Source organism: Schizosaccharomyces octosporus, assembly GCF_000150505.1.
Source record: "Schizosaccharomyces octosporus yFS286 unplaced genomic scaffold supercont6.1, whole genome shotgun sequence".
In the NCBI taxonomy this organism is placed as follows: domain Eukaryota; kingdom Fungi; phylum Ascomycota; class Schizosaccharomycetes; order Schizosaccharomycetales; family Schizosaccharomycetaceae; genus Schizosaccharomyces; species Schizosaccharomyces octosporus.
Window position 1 is genome coordinate 686,578 of NW_013185619.1, and position 19,033 is coordinate 705,610.

The 19,033-nt window shown below is 38.0% G+C and overlaps 9 protein-coding genes and 1 non-coding gene across 10 annotated transcripts; 4 read left to right on the plus strand and 6 right to left on the minus strand.

Moving 5' to 3' along the window:
* Nucleotides 1–1,130: 1,130 nt before the first annotated feature.
* On the minus strand, nt 1,131–2,012 carry SOCG_02925 (U4/U6 X U5 tri-snRNP complex subunit; the record flags this gene model as incomplete). The annotated part of the gene is made up of 1 exon (XM_013161415.1): nt 1,131–2,012. One exon carries the CDS (start codon nt 2,010–2,012, stop codon nt 1,131–1,133), a length of 882 nt encoding a protein of 293 aa, XP_013016869.1.
* Nucleotides 2,013–2,230: 218 nt separating this feature from the next.
* SOCG_02926 (uncharacterized protein) lies at nt 2,231–5,513 on the minus strand. The gene has a single exon (XM_013161416.1). The coding sequence runs from the start codon at nt 5,292–5,294 to the stop codon at nt 2,385–2,387; it is 2,910 nt and encodes a 969-aa protein (XP_013016870.1). The 5' UTR covers nt 5,295–5,513; the 3' UTR covers nt 2,231–2,384.
* A 2,548-nt stretch (nt 5,514–8,061) lies between these two features.
* SOCG_02927 (60S ribosomal protein L39) lies at nt 8,062–8,492 on the plus strand. Its single transcript, XM_013161417.1, has 2 exons — nt 8,062–8,234; nt 8,290–8,492. Exon 1 carries the CDS (start codon nt 8,074–8,076, stop codon nt 8,227–8,229), a length of 156 nt encoding a protein of 51 aa, XP_013016871.1. The 5' UTR covers nt 8,062–8,073; the 3' UTR covers nt 8,230–8,234; nt 8,290–8,492.
* A 273-nt stretch (nt 8,493–8,765) lies between these two features.
* SOCG_02928 (uncharacterized protein) lies at nt 8,766–9,887 on the minus strand. The gene is made up of 3 exons (XM_013161418.1): nt 9,713–9,887; nt 9,645–9,676; nt 8,766–9,577 (listed from the first exon to the last, which is right to left on the minus strand). Exons 1-3 carry the CDS (start codon nt 9,748–9,750, stop codon nt 9,450–9,452), a joined length of 198 nt encoding a protein of 65 aa, XP_013016872.1. The 5' UTR covers nt 9,751–9,887; the 3' UTR covers nt 8,766–9,449.
* SOCG_02929 (histone chaperone Cia1) lies at nt 9,821–11,041 on the minus strand. The gene has a single exon (XM_013161419.1). The coding sequence runs from the start codon at nt 10,982–10,984 to the stop codon at nt 10,247–10,249; it is 738 nt and encodes a 245-aa protein (XP_013016873.1). The 5' UTR covers nt 10,985–11,041; the 3' UTR covers nt 9,821–10,246.
* A 292-nt stretch (nt 11,042–11,333) lies between these two features.
* Nucleotides 11,334–11,408, plus strand: SOCG_16106. Its single transcript has one exon. It is a non-coding gene; the product is annotated as a tRNA-Lys (tRNA).
* Nucleotides 11,409–11,859: 451 nt separating this feature from the next.
* SOCG_02930 (coatomer delta subunit Ret2) lies at nt 11,860–13,094 on the plus strand. Its single transcript, XM_013161420.1, has 4 exons — nt 11,860–11,901; nt 11,943–11,982; nt 12,047–12,450; nt 12,574–13,094. Exons 1-4 carry the CDS (start codon nt 11,899–11,901, stop codon nt 12,838–12,840), a joined length of 714 nt encoding a protein of 237 aa, XP_013016874.1. The 5' UTR covers nt 11,860–11,898; the 3' UTR covers nt 12,841–13,094.
* Nucleotides 13,095–13,190: 96 nt separating this feature from the next.
* On the minus strand, nt 13,191–14,870 carry SOCG_02931 (cAMP-specific phosphodiesterase Cgs2). Its single transcript, XM_013161421.1, has 4 exons — nt 14,715–14,870; nt 14,661–14,669; nt 14,198–14,613; nt 13,191–14,079 (listed from the first exon to the last, which is right to left on the minus strand). Exons 1-4 carry the CDS (start codon nt 14,802–14,804, stop codon nt 13,548–13,550), a joined length of 1,047 nt encoding a protein of 348 aa, XP_013016875.1. The 5' UTR covers nt 14,805–14,870; the 3' UTR covers nt 13,191–13,547.
* On the minus strand, nt 14,814–17,239 carry SOCG_02932 (SPRY domain-containing protein). Its single transcript, XM_013161422.1, has one exon. The coding sequence runs from the start codon at nt 16,681–16,683 to the stop codon at nt 15,520–15,522; it is 1,164 nt and encodes a 387-aa protein (XP_013016876.1). The 5' UTR covers nt 16,684–17,239; the 3' UTR covers nt 14,814–15,519.
* A 4-nt stretch (nt 17,240–17,243) lies between these two features.
* Nucleotides 17,244–18,685, plus strand: SOCG_02933 (UBA/UAS domain-containing protein Ucp10; the record flags this gene model as incomplete). The annotated part of the gene is made up of 2 exons (XM_013161423.1): nt 17,244–17,351; nt 17,510–18,685. 2 exons carry the CDS (start codon nt 17,244–17,246, stop codon nt 18,683–18,685), a joined length of 1,284 nt encoding a protein of 427 aa, XP_013016877.1.
* Between the last annotated feature and the right edge of the window lie 348 nt (nt 18,686–19,033).

Genomic DNA, 19,033 nt, shown 5'->3' on the forward strand with positions numbered 1-19,033 from the left:
AGCTTCCAACCAATGAAATGCCACCAACCTCACATTCAAGTCATACGCTTCTTACAACATCCATAGTCTCGACGTAATTGTGGAATGATAGGTGACATCGATTCCCATTTTAAATTTTCCGATTTTCCAATCGCCCGAAATCGTTCTAGATAAATCTCGGATTAAGTTTGCATCAACCAATGGACGGAAAAAATTCTAAAGTTAACTTTTTCCTCCTTCCGTTATATTGCGGGGATCATCCATCCATTCTATATTTGCAATTTCGGCCAAACTTCCCATATCCACTCACAAAGGTGTTTTTATCGTTTTACTTTTCTTTATACTTGTTTGCTGTTCTGGTTGGTTCTTTCCCAAACGTTGTTGGATTTCTGCTTTGTTTGTAAAGGGAATCATTGCGTCGGTAAGGTTTGACTAAATTTCCTAATATGTTCTTTTTTCGCCATCGATTCATTACCTTATCTTCGGCTAGTGGAATGTAGCCAAGCGAACGTACACATGATGTCGTTCATGGAAGTGTGAAGAAGCAAAGGGGAGCAGTAACAAGGAAATGGAAAACAACTGGAAAACACTTTGGTATTGTATAGCGTGGTATAGCGTGGTATAGTATAGTATAGTATAGTGGAGTGTTATAAAGTTCAGTAAAGTACGGCAACAAACAGAGACAGACTTGGAAACAAAATAGAATAATAGAGAAATAGGGAAATAGAATAATAGAGGATGGATTCAGTTCAATTGATGAAAAGAATAGCAATGTTTGATGTTCTTGGACTCCGTAAGAGTCTGTGTCGGAAAAAACAAAGACGATAGAGCGCTGCCGTAGTAAACAGATGGGTAAGAACAATATAGTCTTTGATAGCATCAACGTTGTCATATCCCCAAGTCCATATCATCGACACGTCTGTCGGTCGGTTAGACAAGTAGGAAAGAGAAAGAAAAAAGAAAAAGAAAAAGAAAAAGAAAAAAACATGCATCTTTTTTTAGCTGCAGACTCTTCGAGTCTATTTTTTTCACCGTTTCTCTCTCTACACACTTCCTTGCCAAACCCTTCCTCGGCTCCCTTTCGGTTATTCCATTCTCTCGGTAAATCCTACCCCGTCAACAAAAAAAACAAAAAACAACCGGACATTCGGTCAATCCCGTTCTAAAGGACGATTGAATCCACCAGGACGATTCATGTATTGACGATATTTTGCCTTTTTCTGTTTAAACACGTCTCCTACATCTCCATGCTTCTTTCCTGTCGTCGTCCCGAATCCTGAAAATCCCATCATACTTTGCATGTCCTCCATCGGGTTCAATTCCTCTTGTACAATCACTTCTTCTTCTTCTTCTTCTCCTCGTCCTCCTTCTTCTTTCTTTAGGTTTTGCTCTTTTCCATTTCCATTTCCAGAGCTCATAGCCCCCATTCCTTCGATTGTCTCATCTGTTGGTTTTTCTTTTTGTTGACCCTTTCTCCTTGCGATCATTTCCGCTTGCATGCGTTCCTCTCCCGAATCGCTAAATTTGAAATCTCGTCGCTCCCCATTTCTTTTGTCCAAGTCTTTTTCTTTTTCCCGTCCTAAGTCTTGCTTTTGTCCTTGTTCTCGCACGCGCTCTCGTTCTCGCTCTCCCCTTCGATCACCTCCTCGAAACCGTTCTTCAACATCTTCTCTCCGTCTATCTACACGGTCGTACCGATCATAGCGATCGTACCGCTCTCGTCGATACATCCGATCACCGTCGGGAACGCGTTCGCGCTCACGCTCACGCTCAAGTCGCCGCTCACCTCCTCGATCCCAATCTCGATTGTGAGATCGATGGAAATCCCGCGTTCGTGCATACCTATCGTTTTGTCTTTCGGGACTTTTTTCTCTTTGAAATCGTCCTCCCTCACGTTGTCTTCCTCCTCTTTCTCTCTCTCTCTCCCTTGTATCTCTATACGTCGTCCGCGGTAAACCTTCCTTTTCTACACGCTGGGAACGATACGACAACCTGTCTTCCTCTCTTTCATAATTCCTTCGGTTGCTCGACATTTTCATTCAACTGTACCTTGCTGTGATGTTCCAAAGTTCCTTTTACGCAAATGAATACAAACGCAGGATATTTCTCATGCTCTCTCTTTCGCTTTTTTCTTCCAAATTTTTATTGATCTCTCAATCTATAATTCTAACAAACACTTGTCAATTCCTACCTTACTCTCCTAGAAATTGGTTTTTGCTACTCTCCCTTCATCACATAGTGTCACATCCTTCTTGTCATAGGTAACATTCATTTATTGTTACTTCTCAAAAGGAAAGAATTCTATTCTAAATCGTCTATTAAGTATTATCTATCATTTTCGTCGTATTCTATTTCTATTTTTTATTATTTGAATCCATTTTTCTTGTCGTTTATGTTTTCCCTCTTTACGCTTCAAGTTGTTCGAGTCCACTCTTGAAAGCATCAACAGTCAAAGAATTCTTCTGTTTTCCGGCGCTTGCACCATCATCCAATAATCCCATTTGGATGGCTCCTTCCGTCATTTGTCTCAATGCAAACAATGGGTGATCTTCTTTTTGCACTTCCAAGTCCTTGTCAACTTGCTCTATCCAAGCAGACAAGGGAGCTTTTTGCAACTTGATTCCGCATTTTTCTTCGCAGCATGCAATCATTGTATCACCATCGATTTCATCATATCCCATAATGCGTCCATTCTTATCCTCAGGGAAGTATTGTTGACGCTCTATTCCTTCATACAAACAACGAGCAAGCTCTTCCGTCGACGAAATACGCATGGGGAAAGATCCACCATCAGCGCGAGTGGGCCATTTCTTCATACGCACACACGTCTGCACAAATCTCCAGAAAAAGTCACGTGCAAGAATTTCACCATCATTCGCCAAAATGAATGCGGGAAGAATAGCGTAGATTTCAGGATTTCCCTTTCCTTTGGCTTTTTCACAAAGTACTTCACTAGCAAACTTTGAAAGCGTGTAGCCCATAGCTTGTCCTTTAGCGTTATGGTCTATCACATCCAACTCTTGCTGTCCACCTCCAGAAACAAAGATGAATTTCTTAGGACCAACCATGCTTAAATCAAGCAACGTCTTGGTACTCATCACATTGGACTGCAATAAGTCATGATAGGTCTTGGTCCAATGTACCATTGCACCATTGTGGATAATCTTGGTAACATTTTTCTCCAAAAATTCCCATTTTTCAGATGACAAGGACAAATTCTCGTCATTTAAATCGGAAGCCCATACAATCAAAGAATTTGCATGCTTTTGCAACTCAGGGCACATTCCGTACATTCTCTTCTCGGCGTCTGCATCGCTCAATCCACGAATAAGACAAATGACCTTTTCACCCCCGTTCAAAAAGTACTTCAACAATCGCTTTCCGAGGAATCCAGTTGCACCGGTTAACAGCACCCAAGGATCCTTTATAGGTGCTAACGGTTTAATACCGCTTAATTCGTTTGCTAACTTGATAGCATCGGCTCTTACTTCGTTGACAGAAACAGACAACTCGTTAGAATCGCCTTCCTTAATAGCGGCAGTCAAGCTGTTAGGAGAGCACTTGGGGTGCAATAAAACTGTGACAGACATCTCGCAGTTCAGTTCTTTTTTCAGCAAAGAAGAGAATTGTACTGCCTTGATAGAATCCAATCCATGTGCTTGGAACAAAACTTCTTTTCCTTCCAATGACTTGTTACCCAAAACTCTGGTAGAAATTTTGCTGATTTCGATGGCTAATGGATCAGTAAGGTTGGGCAATTTGTTGTCCTCTTCAGACATACGGTCTTGTACAAAAGACTGTAAGCCCTTCAAGTCAACTTTACCTGAGGCGTTATACATTAATTCCTTAATGGGGATGCAATGAGAAAACCAAACAGTTGATTTCAATGCTTTGTTCAACACATTAAGTGCTTCATCAGAAGTAAGAGTGGCTTCCTTGGGGATGTAGCATAAAACAAATCGATTGCTAATAAGGAAAGAAAAGGCATCCTTGAAAACATCCAATGAGTTGGCGATTTTGTCCAAATGATTTAGGTCATAAAACACACCATTTCGCTTTACGATACGACCCAAACGTCCCTTGATTGAAATACCCCATTTTCCATCTTTTTGCTCCCAGGTTGCTAAGTCTGCAAAACGAACGGCAGGTTGGTTGCTTACAGTAAGGTATGTCTCGCGGTTGGCAGCTTGTGTACCCTCGTCGTCTCCTACGTAGGGTTCGGATTGTGCGTCAGTGATGGTGCAAACAAATCCTTTATTTCCAACCTCGCGAGGAACAGGCTTCATATTTTCGTCCAAAAGCATGCACTCCTTAATGGTTTTGCCAGGGAAATATACTAAACTGCTATCTTTGAGATCTGCAATGAATCCACTGAATCCAGTTTCAGTGGACCCATAGGCTGCAGAGAATTCAGCATTTGGCAAAGCATGCTGACAGTTTTCGCGCAAGTTTGGAGGGATCATCTCACCGGCAACCATAACCTTCTTACAAGCAGGGAAAGATTCGTTTTCTTTGACGGTGATCTGTAACATGAGCAGGACTAGCTTAGGCAAGAGACAGATACGTTGGCAACCGTACTTCAGAGCATAGTGCAAGTTCCATGCAAGTTGCTCGGTCTTGGAGCTAACAGGGACGGGTGCACGAATATGCATAGAAGGAAACATGATACTGCCTTCTGGGTCTAGTAAAGAAGTCATCCAATTTAATGTAGTAAGAGCAAATGTAGGTGCCATAATCACTGCGGTCTTGAGATCATGGCCCAATTCTGGAATACCCCAATCAGCTGCGGGTACATATTTCGAGATTCGAAAAGGAATAGATTTGGGGATACCGGTGGATCCACTGCTATGGTTAATCATAGCAATTTCAGGCTCATATCCTGTTTGAATTTGAGGGGCATTAGGATCCGTTGGAACGGCGCTCAGATGAAGTGACTTTACACCGGGAAGATGATACTTTTCAGAAAGATCGCTGAACACTAAGGAAGTTATATGCAAACGCTCGCTAATAACGGTAGCAACATCTGCGTCCCAGTCTTCATTGAAAATGACACATGTATGTCCAGTCGCCCATAGGGCAAGAATCGAACACACAAAGTCAAGTTCTTGTCTCATGAAAATACCAACAGTAACTCCTGAAGGCACATTCTCTTGGAAAAATCTAGCGATGGTGTTGGTTCGATGAAGAAGATCTAGATGAGAGTAGGATTTCTGGATTCCATTCTCGTTATAAATATCCAAAAAGGTTTTATTAGGCTTGTTAATTGCCTTTTCCAAAAACACAGAGACGGGGGTTGGTACAATGTCTTTAGTCATTTTCAATATAGTCACAAGGTCAACATGAGATTACGGGTTTCTCTATATGTAAAGAACGATTGTTTTCAATCTCAAGAGGAAATTATGGGAGTATCAAATAAGTTTCATAAGCTTCTTACCACGAAACATTGTGAGATATCTACATGTATTTATATGTGTCTCAATCCCGCCTCGTACGCGCCTTCGCGTGCGAGCATTCCCGCTCTTCGTACGAAGAAGATTATGATGAAGTGAGCGCTGTTTACCTTCACAACACTGCTTTTTTAATAACATAAACAAAGAATTTATAAATTTTTTATTCTTTTAAGGAAAATATATCTTTACCGGAAGTATTAGTTTTCTCTCATGACCATTTGAACTCATCATGTAAATTACATGTTGGCATACATGAATGCTCATTCATTTACTAATAAAAAAAGAAAAAAAAAAAAAAAAAAAAAGCTACAACTAATTACCAAATGCGCTTGTTTATGTGCTTGTTTTCTTTTGAGATTCGACTTATTTCTTCAGATAATTTAATAGAGTCATCCTTTTGGGAAAGTTCCTAGGACTATGACTGATGAATATATCTACGGTTGACCATGGCGTTGTACACAAGGAAACCAAAACCAACAGGAATGAAACAAACAAACTACTTATTCCTTCTTACTTAAATATCTATATCTCGTTTTGAACTGAAGTACGGAGTCGTATAAAAGTCACTATAAGTTATGATCATTATTTGTTTGTCTCTAGTATAATCAGTAAACAGATCTAAGTCATTGTTATGTCTAGTTGGTTCTTGTACCTGTACAAGGGCGACGATGTCTAAGCTTTTTTTTTGTTTTGTTTTTTTTTTTTGAGTTACAAGGCTATTCTTTATTGGCATACCAATTGACTTGAAATTAAGCGGAAAAGGTCCAAGTTGCTAGTAGCGATTGATGATCGCCTTGTGTCCTAGTAAAACACCAAGCCGAAAGCAAAAAAAAAGCATAGGTCCAATTGAATCCAGAATCAATTTGGTGGCAACTTGTCCTCTAAGAATGATGGCCAATTGTTTGTATTGCCACGGAGCTGTAAGTTTTTATGGTTCATTGTGATTCTCAGGTGTCTTGCTTCAGACTGCAGGCAGGATGCAAACGAACTAGCTCTCAGACCCTATACCGATTAACCATTCGCTTATATGTATATGCTCCTATAGTGATGCCTACTTCATACGGTCATACCTATATTCTCAATTGAAGGTAATGACTAGATATTAAGGTGGATAAACAACCTATGGAAATATCCTCCTCTCGAACACCCCTGGACCATGACTATTCTTACCTAGCGACGTAGGAATGTTATTCACAACATTGTTTGTTTATTTTTTTTGTTGATTTAGAAAGGGTAGTTGCCCAGCTTGTACGCCTATCGTGACAAAGCGAAAATAAAACAAGGATTTAAACGATTACAGTTTCCCTTAAGATGGTTTCGCTTTGATTATTATTAATACGTATTTTATGATATTTATGATATAGGTTTACCTTTTTTACAAGAAGTGGGATTCAACAAAGGCCAATCTGGTTTGTTCTGTTTCTGCAAAAGCTGAATCGAGGTGCTGGATCATCTAAATGTTTATGCAAGGGTGGGTCAAAAATTGATATCTTGACTGAGAAAGGACGAAAAATCGTGTTTTGGAAGATTTTGCATTGTTTGTATTCAATGGCGTAAAACTTTGGAGCCTTACTAGGAGACTTATACGGGGACTGCGTGGTCTCAATGTGACAATTCAATTTGGTTAGTTTGTTGCATTCGTGGGTGCTTCTGAATGCGGAAAATTAACAATTCTGGATTTCTTGAAAGATTTTATGATGGGAAAGTCGGAATGTAATAGTGGAAAGTGTTGACGCCCGTGAAGACACCGTTTATAATCACCATGAGTAGATAGCTCTAGTATTTCAAGAGCCAACTCTAAACCAGTGAATAGTTATGATCACCTTTCGGGACAAAAACCAAGGATTGCTATCCTTCGTTCCTTAATTCCGAATCCTAAATGTTTGCGTTTAACGAGGCGGCCAATACTTTGGACGGTCATAATAAAAAATTTGTGCAGGAAGCTTTTAACAAGCTTCTAAGACGACTTCGGTAGCCATTGTTTATAACTTATCATCTATTCAGCATCCTGACTCTATATCTTCGTGTTTGATGGAGGTGTAATCGCCAAAGTTGTCACACACAATAACTTGTCAACTAACCCAACTGTTATCGGATACCTGTGGTAAAACAAGGTCTCGGCTCATTGATAGAACATTAGAAAATATAAGGAATGAATTAGTTTAATGACTGGTAACTTTTCTCACATGCTTTTTGGTGTTGTATATGCTCAATTCGATCACTATTTAAAAATATCATACATAAAACTTGATATGGATGAAATTTCATTAACGACTATTCATGATTTTACTTCTCATATATCTAAACGTACTGAATTAGCACAGTAGAAACATATAAACATACAACTTAAGAAATGACTTGGACGATTTTCTGTTGAATCAATTTTCATGTAATAATAGCAAATATGAAAAATAAAATGACTATTTCGAATACTAGTAATTGTTCGTTCAGCAGCCATTTTGCCAGAAAAAAAATACAGAGGAATTTAGGAATTTCTTTTGTTTACATCCTAATGTTTACATTATTTAACGTAACTTTTAGCGATTAGGTATGTCTATGTTGTCGTCTCAAAAAAACAGTCACATGTTTTTTGGACAGTCACAAAAGGTTTTGTAGCCAGAGTGTGCATTCTACTCTTCACAAAATGCCTGCCAACAAGACTTTCCGTACCAAGCAAAAGCTTGCTAAGGCTCAGCGTCAAAACCGCCCTATCCCTCAGTGGATCCGCCTTCGTACTGGAAACACCATCCATTACAACATGAAGAGAAGACACTGGAGACGTACTAAGTTGAACCTCTAAAAATGGTAAGTAAATTTGAAGCAGGAATTGTTATGAGCGTCATAACTAACTGAAAACTAGTTCGGTTGTACTTCTATATTGGATAATGTGTTTTTCTTTCATATAGTGTTCCGTTTTTGTTCAAAATGTTGAAATGGATCGCATTTTATTGAGTCAACCTCATATTCTTTTTTTTTCTTCGCAATTGATGTAGGCAACTGGTTGTGTATCTGAGATTTGTGTAAACCGCTGTAGAAATGTAGTCAGAAATAGTAGAACGCGAATGTGAGTAATTTCAAGTATAGCTGAAAAATAATGGAAAACGTGGTGAACGATCTGGTGACTAGAAGGTCGAAATTGAGTGTACTCTACAATTTTTGAATTCTCTTCTATGAAATGGAAATGGTAGAAAATGATCTATGTCGAATGTCTTGGCTCAATGGACTAACAATGTTGCCTCTCAAAAAGTTTTTGCCATTCGGCACATTGTGAACTTTTTTTAAAAAAAAAACCCTATTGAATTACAAGTCTATTATTAAAAATCATATGTGAAAAGTAGCATTAGATTAAGTGCATTCTAGAATACTCAAAAGACTAGGAATGAAATTGCAACATAACACGCGAATGACGATGAATCTTGTTCAATGGGATCATGTTCTTTTTTTATAATTCATATTCAGTTAAAATAAACAAAAAAAGTAAACAAGACTAAGATTACAGAACAGACGGGAAAAGAAAAGATGGGCGAGCCCACTCGAAATGGGAACACGGCAGAAAATAAGAATACGAAAAGGTGGGAACGGTCAAAGGGGAGATAGGATTGGAAAAAGCGTAAGTAAAGGATGCTCGACAACGAAACGAACTCCTTACCTACGTCGACTGCAAGAACGTTGAAGAATTGACATTCGATCGGGTCAAAATGCAAAGAAATAATCGTGGATGTAAACAGAAGTATCTTAAAGTGAAATACTTGTAGACAAATAAACTGTCTGAAGCGTGATTCAGGGAAAGAAAAGATGGATGCAAATTATCTGAATTCAAAGTCACCGTCCACGAGTACCAGATGGTTAAAAAAAAAGAAAACAACTTTTGCTTTTGTAATGTTAATAAGACTTCATCTTAATATACATGAACTGGAACTAAAGAACAATACTGAGAAGACCAGAATTGGTTATTCGAGTGCAGAATCATCTTTCTTTGGCCAATGAGTTCCCATTGAAACAAATTTCATGATTGTCTGTTCACTTTTTAGGGACTGTTTGGCGATTTTGGAAGGCCATCATGCTACCAATATATTGGCACAGATACTCGCTCTCTCTGCTAATGTTTTCCGATTCCTGTTTGTTTTGGTCAATTTCGTCCAACAGTGCTATAAAAGTTAGCCATTGTACTTCTATTTGCCATTCATCTCATAAATTTAAGATAAGTATTCATACCCTGCAATTGCTGCTGGAGCTCCATTGCTTTCCTGTTTCTTTAGCACAATTCTCGATCGCGCACTTACTGCTCCATTAAATTACGTGGTAAGGAATCCGTACTCATCGAGGAATACGCTTTTTCAGTTTTTTTTTTAGTGTAGGGGTTGAGGCGTACTGTCAAATCATGGTGAGAATGCTCGTATTCTTCTTACGTAGTGTTACTCAATATTTGTGACCCGGGATTACGAAATTTTAAGCAGCGCACTATCCCATAATAAAAGAAAAACAAAATAATTGAAGAGCAAAGGACGATTCGTTCTTCACGGATAGATTGAACCCCGTAAACAAAAAACAATAAAAACATAAATAAACAAATCTACCAAGAAAGCCAATCTCCACGACCCTATCTGGTAATATTATAACGCTTTATTTCGGAAGAAAGAACCAATGCAGTGGTCGTCGTAAGAAACCTAAAATAAAAGACAAAGAAGGAGGACGTAGCGCAAGGGCTTAAAGGGTTCCATAATGAAGGAATCATTGTGAACCAACATCAAGGATTATTGAAAAGGATAACGAAGGAATGGGAATGGATCTTCATTCAGAACGAAAGAAAAACTAGTTTACTGTTTCTTAATGGTATCATGTGCTTGGGGTTCTTCTTTAGGATTTTGAGGTTGGGAGGTGGAAGGTTCTTCTTCTTCTTCAATATCGATGTCTTCTTCCTCTTCGTCATCACCGCCTTCTTCTTCCTCCTCCTCTTCTTCTTCTTCGGGTTCTCCTTCCTCATCGAGTTCTTCGTCGACTTCTTCTGGCTCTTCTTCTTCTTCCTCCTCCTCGGCGTCTGGCTGAACAGGCGGTGCATCATCAAAGTCAGGGTTATCCCACTGAATGTTAAATCGTGTAACCCTTGGTTTTTCGGCCAGGATGTTTCTCCATACTTTTGAAATATCAACCTTGACCTTCTTGATTTCAGTATCTTCCATTTCCTGCAAGTTGATTCCCTCCATTTCGTTGTTTACATAATAACCAACGCGGACGAACTCGTTTTCCTCATATGCACAAGAAAGCAAAATCACAGTGACTCCTAACACATCGCTGAGTTCAGGAAGCAAGTCGATGTTGGGTGGATCTGCTTCAAAGACAAACTTATTAATTCCAATAGGAATAGGTCCTACTAAAAGAGTGTCCAAAATTTGATCATAGCTTTGAGAAGTAGCACTACCCACATACGTTAATTTCCATTCCAGGTCGCTTTTCAACGGTTCTAGGCACTCAAATGTAATCTCGAATTTGTATGAGTCTGAAAACTTTGCAGGATTATTCAAAACATTCACGCTTAAAATATTGACGATCGACATCCTTCTTCAACGCGTATAGGATAGTGCAGAGTCAGAAACTTTTCCCTTCTAGTCTTTGTTGACGGTACCTTATAGTGACTTGTAACATCTTGCTTAAAATTGCTTGATAGCGTATATCCTGATATACACTCGAGTATGTTATCTCATAAATATACTGTGAAGAAGTACAAGCTTTTCAGTAAGACATTACACGAATTCGTTTCTAGGTATATTTATTCTTACAAGTCCCATTTATTTTCTAAAATACAGTTGACTACGAAAAATAATCCAAGAAACAGTATATCATGCATATGTTACAATGTAACTGTAACTCCATATATTATCTTTAAATTACAACCCATCAACCAAGTCCCGTTTAGCTCAATCGGCTTAGAGCGTCCGGCTTTTAACCGGAAGGTTGCGAGTTCGAGTCTCGCAGTGGGAGTTACACTTTTTTGCTAAAAGTCTTATTTCTTTACAATTTTTTTACTTAGAAATAAACCGTCTTGTTATTGTAAAGTATTTTAGTACATAACTTGACCCTTGGATTCGTAAGTTGAAGTTCCTATGTAAATAGGCTTTGGTAACAATAAACACATTGCATAAATAAATTTGCTTTTAGAGGTTCGAATCCGATATTCAAATTCTCAGAATAAATAAAATATTTAGATGTGATACAGGTAAAATGAGTCGTATCATTTTCGATTGGCTTTTTTTTTTATAATTAATTTCATTTTGTATTGTTTATTTACCCTTTTGTTTGGTAAACTACATCATCACAAATAGCTACGATACTTCGGTTGTATTCGGTAAAGTGAATTACGACAACGGTAATCTATGTAAACCACCTTTCATGCAACACCATGCGAATTGACCTTCCATTAACAAAATTATAGATTTGGCTGCTCCAATTCGATTGCAATTTCTTTTTTAAAATGGTATGTTACAAGAGGTAAAATGATTTGCTAACTTTTATTAGGTTGTTTTAGCAGCAAGTATTGTGAATCGAGGTGGTAAAGGTTTGTGGTAACAAGACTTCTCGGTTGTTTGCCAAGATATAAAGACAACTAACAGTTTGATTAGCCATTATTTCTCGTCAATTTCGTGAAATGTCTAGAGCTCGTGTCGAGAGTCTTCTGTCATCCTTTCCTGGATTAGTTTCTGGAAAATCACAGAATACTACTGTAGAGACGGAAAACGTTCGTTTCGTATACCAACCTTTTGATGAACTATATATGGTATTGACGACCAACTTGCAATCAAATATTTTACAAGATATTGATACTCTTCACCTACTGTCTCAAGCATTGACTTCTATATGCCCGTCGTCGGATGAAAGAGAGATTTTGGAATATGCTTTTGAGATTTTTATAGCATTTGATGAAGTTACGAGCCTGGGTTACCGGGATAATGTTACGCTCCCACAGGTCAAAATGTACTTGGAAATGGAAAGTCATGAAGAAAAGATTCAAGAAATTGTGTCAAGGGTATGTACTACAAGAAAAATATTCTTTCAAGAAAGAAATCCGTTGATTTCCAAAGAATTTATTTATGATAGATGATGTTTTATGCTTGGTTGAGCTTCTGAGACGGCTAACACTGATGTTTAGAACAAAGAACTGGAAGCAACCGAAGAAAGAAAACGTCGTATTAGACAATTGGAAATGCAAAAGAAAGATGCCAAACGTGGTGGTCTTCATCCTTCGTCTGATCTATATGAGTCGGTTGGATACCAAACTGTCAACACTACTATGGCCGCTAATGCAGAAGAAGAATCTGCTATGGAATCCTATCGTTCTGCTGCAAATGCTGCATCCGCCCCACGGGCGAAGGGTATGCAGTTAGGTAAGAAAAAGACAACCACTCCTACGTTTTAGACGTTTATTCCAATCACCCCTTTGAAATAATTCCTCGGTTTCGCATAACACTGTCTTTTTCTTCTAATGCTCGCCTGTATACTTGTAATATTCATTCTTTTCATTTTCACCCTACCCTACTATTTGTAAAACGTGTGAAATACATTGAATGTTGTTCGTTTATGAATGAAATCATCTAGATGGTAGTGATCGGCAATCTGCTCTAATAGATTATCAAAGATATAGTCACTACTTGTATATGCATGTAATTATCCTTCCAAGTTTACTTAGTAGAAAAAAACCAAACAAAATCAACCGCATAGGGAAGAGCACCCCATTCTCAGACCAAGTTAAAATACTTTATTATGATTTATTCCATTTACAACTAAAAGTAAATTTTCTTTTTCGGAATAGAAAGAAGCGTGCTGCTCTTATAAAATCCAGTGAGATAAAAATCGAATTAACAAAACATCGAGCTTTTATTAACAATAATGTTCCCTTATGTCCAAAATCCCAATCGCTTGTAATGTATAAAAATTCTAATGATGGAGGTAATTGATGCAAAACTTCGTATGATAAGAAAAGGAAACGAAAAGAGTAAACTTTGCAAGATGTAAATTGTAAAGTAATTTCAAAAACAATGAAAAGCGAATGAATATAATCATACGCATTGCATTACCGCAAACCGAATATAAAAATCTCAAACCAAGACCATTTAACATCCCTTTTCAGGAAAATCTATAAAACTGTCCTCGTTTAACTATTTTAAAATTAACGGATAAAGAACACGATTTGCTTAAAGCTTCAAGTTGCTCCATGATGATAACTTCAGGATTGATTGCCTGAAGAGGATGAGATTTCAAGTGAGTTATTAAAACAGTGACATTATCCATGCTTCCACCTAGATCTTTAACAAATGACTGGAGTGAGCAAAGCTCATCCACTAAATGCCGAGGACAAAAATGGCCAAACAGTAAGGCATCAGGAATGTCTGGTGTAGAGCATTCAATTAATATATGAGTCAGCTTCTTTTTGGCAATAAGTTCTGCGCAGACTTTCCATACATAAATATTAAGCGAATCTGATGCTACTTTGTCAGGCTCTACGTCTCCAAAAGCTATGAAATACCGGTCAGATATATTGTTGCGAATGAGAAATGCCGACGACTTCAATTCATGCCCAAACGACGAGCCATGATTCACAGGGAAAGGTAATACGGATAAGGTAGAGGTTAAATTGGTATACACGGGTTGACTAATTCTAATAAGTGTTAGTATGAATACGAAAACAAACAACAACCGTCCTCGCACTTCAATTTATGCTCCAAATACCAATATTTATAAGAAATACGGTAAGAAAAGCAATCCTTTATCCTTACATCTTGAAATCTATAAATCCAGCTTTATCTAACGCAGGCCAAACTTGGTTATTAAATATATGCTTTTTGAGGGTATTAATCACATAGTCCAAGCCGACAATTGTTCTTGGATTTTGTGGACCAAACATCGCACTGTTGATAACGCAAGCGTATATGTGATCAAAATGGCAGTGTGAAATTAAAAACGTTTTAATACCCTGTTCAGAAAACAACCATGCTTTCGCATACACAATGTTCAAGGGTACTCCATCCCCTGATTGTAGTAAGTCCCGTTCATCAATGTCGACTGTCAATAGCTTCTTTTCAATCAACTCGGCCAATGCGGAAAGATGTCCGCCTCCGTCTATTGAAACAATCTCCCGAAACGTTCCATCTGACAATAGATGAGCACTACAGTCTGTTTCTAGTGGCCCTCCCTATACTATGTAAGATCTTTGCTCTTCTAGTACATTCGCATTCTTACATTAGTACCCTATAAACGTTAACATAACCTTTTCGAATCAATAAAAAAGCATACCAATGAATATAATGTGAAAGATTCATTAGACGTCTCAGAATATCGTTTTCTTGGCGGTTTTTCAGCTTTTCCTTCAACTGTAACATGCATGGCTATGGCTAAGGATGCACCTTTAAAGGACCTACTACTTTCTGTCTTAACTCTCTTTGTTATGTCAAGTTGACGTGCTTGTGTGTTAAGCTCACGGTATAACTAGCGAATTACAATGACGCTCGACTTATATAATATACTGCGTTAGAACGCGTGTCGGTAATAAACAAACCCCATTTTGGTACGAAATATAAAATAAACAAGGATTGTGGAAGTCATAAAAGATTCTCATTTGTATTCTTCACGTAAACAGAGATTGAAAACATAAGTAGTCGTATCCAATAATTTGCTTCCTGCAGCACGATTACTGGGAAAAGGAGTTGCAATCCTACTACAGCTGTAATCCACCAAAAAATTACTCTTATGAATAGTCTATCATACTCTTCGTAATATAACTAGTGTAACTATTTTTAGTCACTTTATGAAAGTATATAACAAGTCTTACAGTTTCCCTAGATGTATGAGTTCCTACATGCTCAACTCAAAGTTTGTCACTCAAGGAATATCGATATGAAAATCTTCAAAACAAATAGATTCGGGTTTTTTTCAATAAATAAAAGTTTAGAAGGGTCCCTGAATTCTGCAATCTATACATTAGTTTACATTACCAAAAACAAATAAAAAAAATCATAGGTCGAGAAAGAAACATAAACTATTCATTGTATCCCTTCAGAAAAAGAGAAATTATATAAAAACACATCATAGTCGTTAATTATTATTGTTCATCTTCAGAGTCGGGACGTGCAGACATCGAATGCATGGGGTAAGATTGGGCATAAGAGGAAGAAGGCAACCCTTGTAAGGCTGTATTATATGAAGAAAGCGAGCCACTAAAGTTAGTCAAGGAGTTTGATTGTGCATTCAGTGATGAATTTACATCTGCTGGCATGACCGTTTGAGCAGACGACTCACTAATTGTGTCCCAGTTTACAGTTGGTTGTGGTGCAGAATACGAAGGCGGTGGAGCCAGACTTCCGGCGGGTGGAGCCAGCCTCCATTTTTTGATATTCGCTTCAATAAAGACATAGCCAGCCTGTCCAAGATTGACATGTACAACACATGGACCTGTTGCACCTACTGTCGGATACACGTTTCGATATGTGCACGGTAATTCAGCACAGCGACGGCCGTTTCTTGTAAAGAACACTCTGTTGGCCTTTGGCTTATAAGCCACTCCTATCACGTCTCCTTTTTGATAAAAAGATGCATATGATTTGCTTGTAAAAGCAGAATTGCATCTTCGTGTTCCGTCAGAAATATAGGCCAACGACCAAAAATTCCAACCAGGCATACGAAATGGTGGATAAGGTTTAGTCGTCAATCCTATAGATACTGTAGTATTTTCGTCAACTTCCAACAACTTGGCTTCCCAATAATATACCTCGTTGATCCGTTGCAACGGGAGATTTGTTTGAAGACAACATTCTTCATTTTTAGTAAAAGAAAGTTCTGTCCGATTGGTTGCATAAGCACCCAAGTCCAGGTTGGGTACAAAATGCCATGCAAACACTCCTTTTTCCTGGACTTGCAAAAAATCAATTAATTTCGCATCGGTATTCATGCGAGATTGAGCAGCACTCATCTCAAAATTACGAGCCTGCAAAAATCGTTCTTTCGCTGGTTCACTAAGATGAGCAAATCCTTCCTCATCAATGGTCTCATTCTCAATTGCTTCATCGTCCAATTCGCCGGGAGTATTGTTTCGTAGTAAAACCCTCGCATGGCCAGAATATCGGAACAAAACCAAAATTAATGTTACAAACAAGAGCACACCCAAAGTAGTGAAGAAACTTATAAACAGAAGAAGCACGAATTTCAGCAAGGCATCATCAGACTCATCATTTTTACTAGAGAACTCCTGTTTGGTAGTGGAAAGCATTTTCGTAGATACACAATAAGAATATGGCAATGCGATCCTTTTTGTAGGTTATTAATACTTCCTGTAAATATGTAACCGTTGATTCAACTAAAACCTAGCAGTCCATGCCCTTTTCAATAGGCTTTTGGTTTTTGCGGAATAATACAAGAAGAAGAGAACTTGGTGATTCAAAAACTTATTATGGTTCTTTAGAGGCTTTGAAACTATTAACACCTGATATTCTTCAAATCAACTCCAAAAGCAAGTTAGGAAATTGTTTTTGTTCCTAATTTATTTTTTATGAATGAAAACAAAAGTATACCTTGATAATGTCTTCGCAAACAGATGGATAAGCACAGTCGAATTCTGAAATTACGATCAAGAAGCGGTATCTCACAACAGAAACAATTAGAGTCTTTAAAAAGTTTTAGGAAATAATTATCCAAATATTTTAATTAAAAAAGAAAAAGGACGCCTTTGTTATTATTCAGCATACAGTAACGTGTTGGTGAACGTACGCTTGTAGGTATGATGTTGGACTCCCACTAAGGTATGAGCATCCGTTTGCCAATATCGACAATATGTCAAGATCCAGCGAACAGGAAGCAATTCAAGCTTTACAAAGCTCTTTAGATGTTCCTGCGGATACTGCTCATTCTGTTTTAGAGACCTTTAATTGGAATGTTCAGGTATGTGAGTTTATACCGGAAGATGAATTGTCAGACAAAGAAGCGAGTAATTGAGATTACGAAATCATTTCTTTATAACATTAGTAGAGAATTTTGCTATTCTATATTAGCAATTCATCATACAATATGTTTTAAATGTTACTAACCGTGTATCTTAGGAGGCCGTCAACTTTTTGACAGGCGAGTCTATGCCAGAAAACAGAAAAAAGGATTCTAAATTAGGGATTGGATTCTTTCATTCCTTATTTTCTTTTATTTTTAGTGGGTTTTACAAGTTTTGGATGTTTTTATCGCGAGTACCATTACTACCAACATTCCTTCCTATCTTAGGCCCAAGGAAACGCTACTTATCGCCAGCGGATGCAGCAAATAAATTACTTCAGAATTTGGAGGAACAATATGGTACTGATCATGTTGAAGTCTTCACTGAAGGTGGGTATATGGAAGCGTTGACACGGACAAAGCGCAATTATGGTGTGGCTCTTTTATTTTTCACCAGTACAAAGAGCGATGAAATGGAGGACTTTTCAAAAAAAATTCTCATGGATGAAGAAGTGAAAGGATTCTTATCCCGCCGCAACATTCTTTGCTGGATAGGCGACGTGTGCGAAGACGAAGCTTTCCAAGGGTCGAGAAAATTTAATTGTACAAAGTTTCCTTCTGCCGTATTGGTAATGTATTCTCCTCAACTATCAGAGCTTGTGGTCGCTGCTCATTTGCATGGACCAATGGATTCAGCTTTGCTTCAAAGTACTCTGACGAACGCATTAGCACGCCACCTGCCTTCTCTTGAGAGATTCCGTACAGAGAGAGAAGAAAGGGAAACTGCAAGAGAATTAAGACGTCAACAGGACGATGCTTATCAAGCATCGCTTGCCCGTGATCGTCAGAAACAACAACAAGCTAAGAAAGAACGTGAAAACAAACAAAAGGAAGAAGAAGAAAAAGAGAGACTAGAAAAGTTATCTGTACAGTATCGATCTTGGCTGGCGGTTAACATTCCCTCCGAACCTCAGGCCGGTGCTAAAGCAGCTCGCCTTTCTATTCGTTTGCCTGATGGATCTCGTGTTATTCGGAAATTTGAGGAAGATGATTACGTGAAAAATATTTACGAATACGTGGACACTTTGCTTTTTGCTAAAGAAAATCCAGAAGCTTATGAGGCAGCTATGTCTTCATCCGCTAACATTACCCCACCTGATGGATATGAACACAAATTTCAATTTAATCTTTATTCTTCTCTTCCGAGGGAACTTTTGGTAACCGGTGCAAAAATTAACAACCTTCCTTCCGTTTTCCCTAGTGGTACCGTCGTAGTTGAATTAGAAGATTAAATGATGGGAGTATAAGATCGTGTTCTGTCGCTAGTTCATTCCATTGTGAATATTTCTTTTCGTTATATTTTTATTTCATTTTTTGTTACTAACGTCTCCCTGATTCTTCTCGGTTGATGAGCAGAATCGCATGAAATGATTTCTGATATTTCATTCTTCCTTTACCTTTTTTTGCTTGGTCTCAAGTGTTATCTTCGCTCTATCTTACAATTAGAACCTTGCCTTCTCATTTCTTTAATTAGGAAAACAATGTCAATACTCAATCCTGGAACGAACTTTTGCGTTTAGGAAGTTGCGTCTCTTTTTTATTTTACTGTTTATCTCAAAGACTACATAATATTTATTTTG

Excerpts from the sequence above, each read along its gene's own strand:
- SOCG_02926 (XM_013161416.1), bottom strand. The coding sequence starts at position 5,294 with ATGACTAAAGACATTGTACCAACCCCCGTCTCTGTGTTTTTGGAAAAG.
- SOCG_02927 (XM_013161417.1), top strand. The coding sequence starts at position 8,074 with ATGCCTGCCAACAAGACTTTCCGTACCAAGCAAAAGCTTGCTAAGGCT.
- SOCG_02928 (XM_013161418.1), bottom strand. The coding sequence starts at position 9,750 with ATGAGTACGGATTCCTTACCACGTAATTTAATGGAGCA. Across the intron at positions 9,677-9,712 it reads CCACGTAATTTAATGGAGCA|GAAAGCAATGGAGCTCCAGC; the intron begins GTAAGTGCGCGA and ends CTAAAGAAACAG. Across the intron at positions 9,578-9,644 it reads GCTCCAGCAGCAATTGCAGG|CACTGTTGGACGAAATTGAC; the intron begins GTATGAATACTT and ends TAACTTTTATAG.
- SOCG_02929 (XM_013161419.1), bottom strand. The coding sequence starts at position 10,984 with ATGTCGATCGTCAATATTTTAAGCGTGAATGTTTTGAATAATCCTGCA.
- SOCG_02930 (XM_013161420.1), top strand. Across the intron at positions 11,983-12,046 it reads TGTGAATCGAGGTGGTAAAG|CCATTATTTCTCGTCAATTT; the intron begins GTTTGTGGTAAC and ends CAGTTTGATTAG. Across the intron at positions 12,451-12,573 it reads TTCAAGAAATTGTGTCAAGG|AACAAAGAACTGGAAGCAAC; the intron begins GTATGTACTACA and ends ACTGATGTTTAG.
- SOCG_02931 (XM_013161421.1), bottom strand. The coding sequence starts at position 14,804 with ATGCATGTTACAGTTGAAGGAAAAGCTGAAAAACCGCCAAGAAAACGA. Across the intron at positions 14,080-14,197 it reads GGATTTATAGATTTCAAGAT|AATTAGTCAACCCGTGTATA; the intron begins GTAAGGATAAAG and ends AACACTTATTAG.
- SOCG_02932 (XM_013161422.1), bottom strand. The coding sequence starts at position 16,683 with ATGCTTTCCACTACCAAACAGGAGTTCTCTAGTAAAAATGATGAGTCT.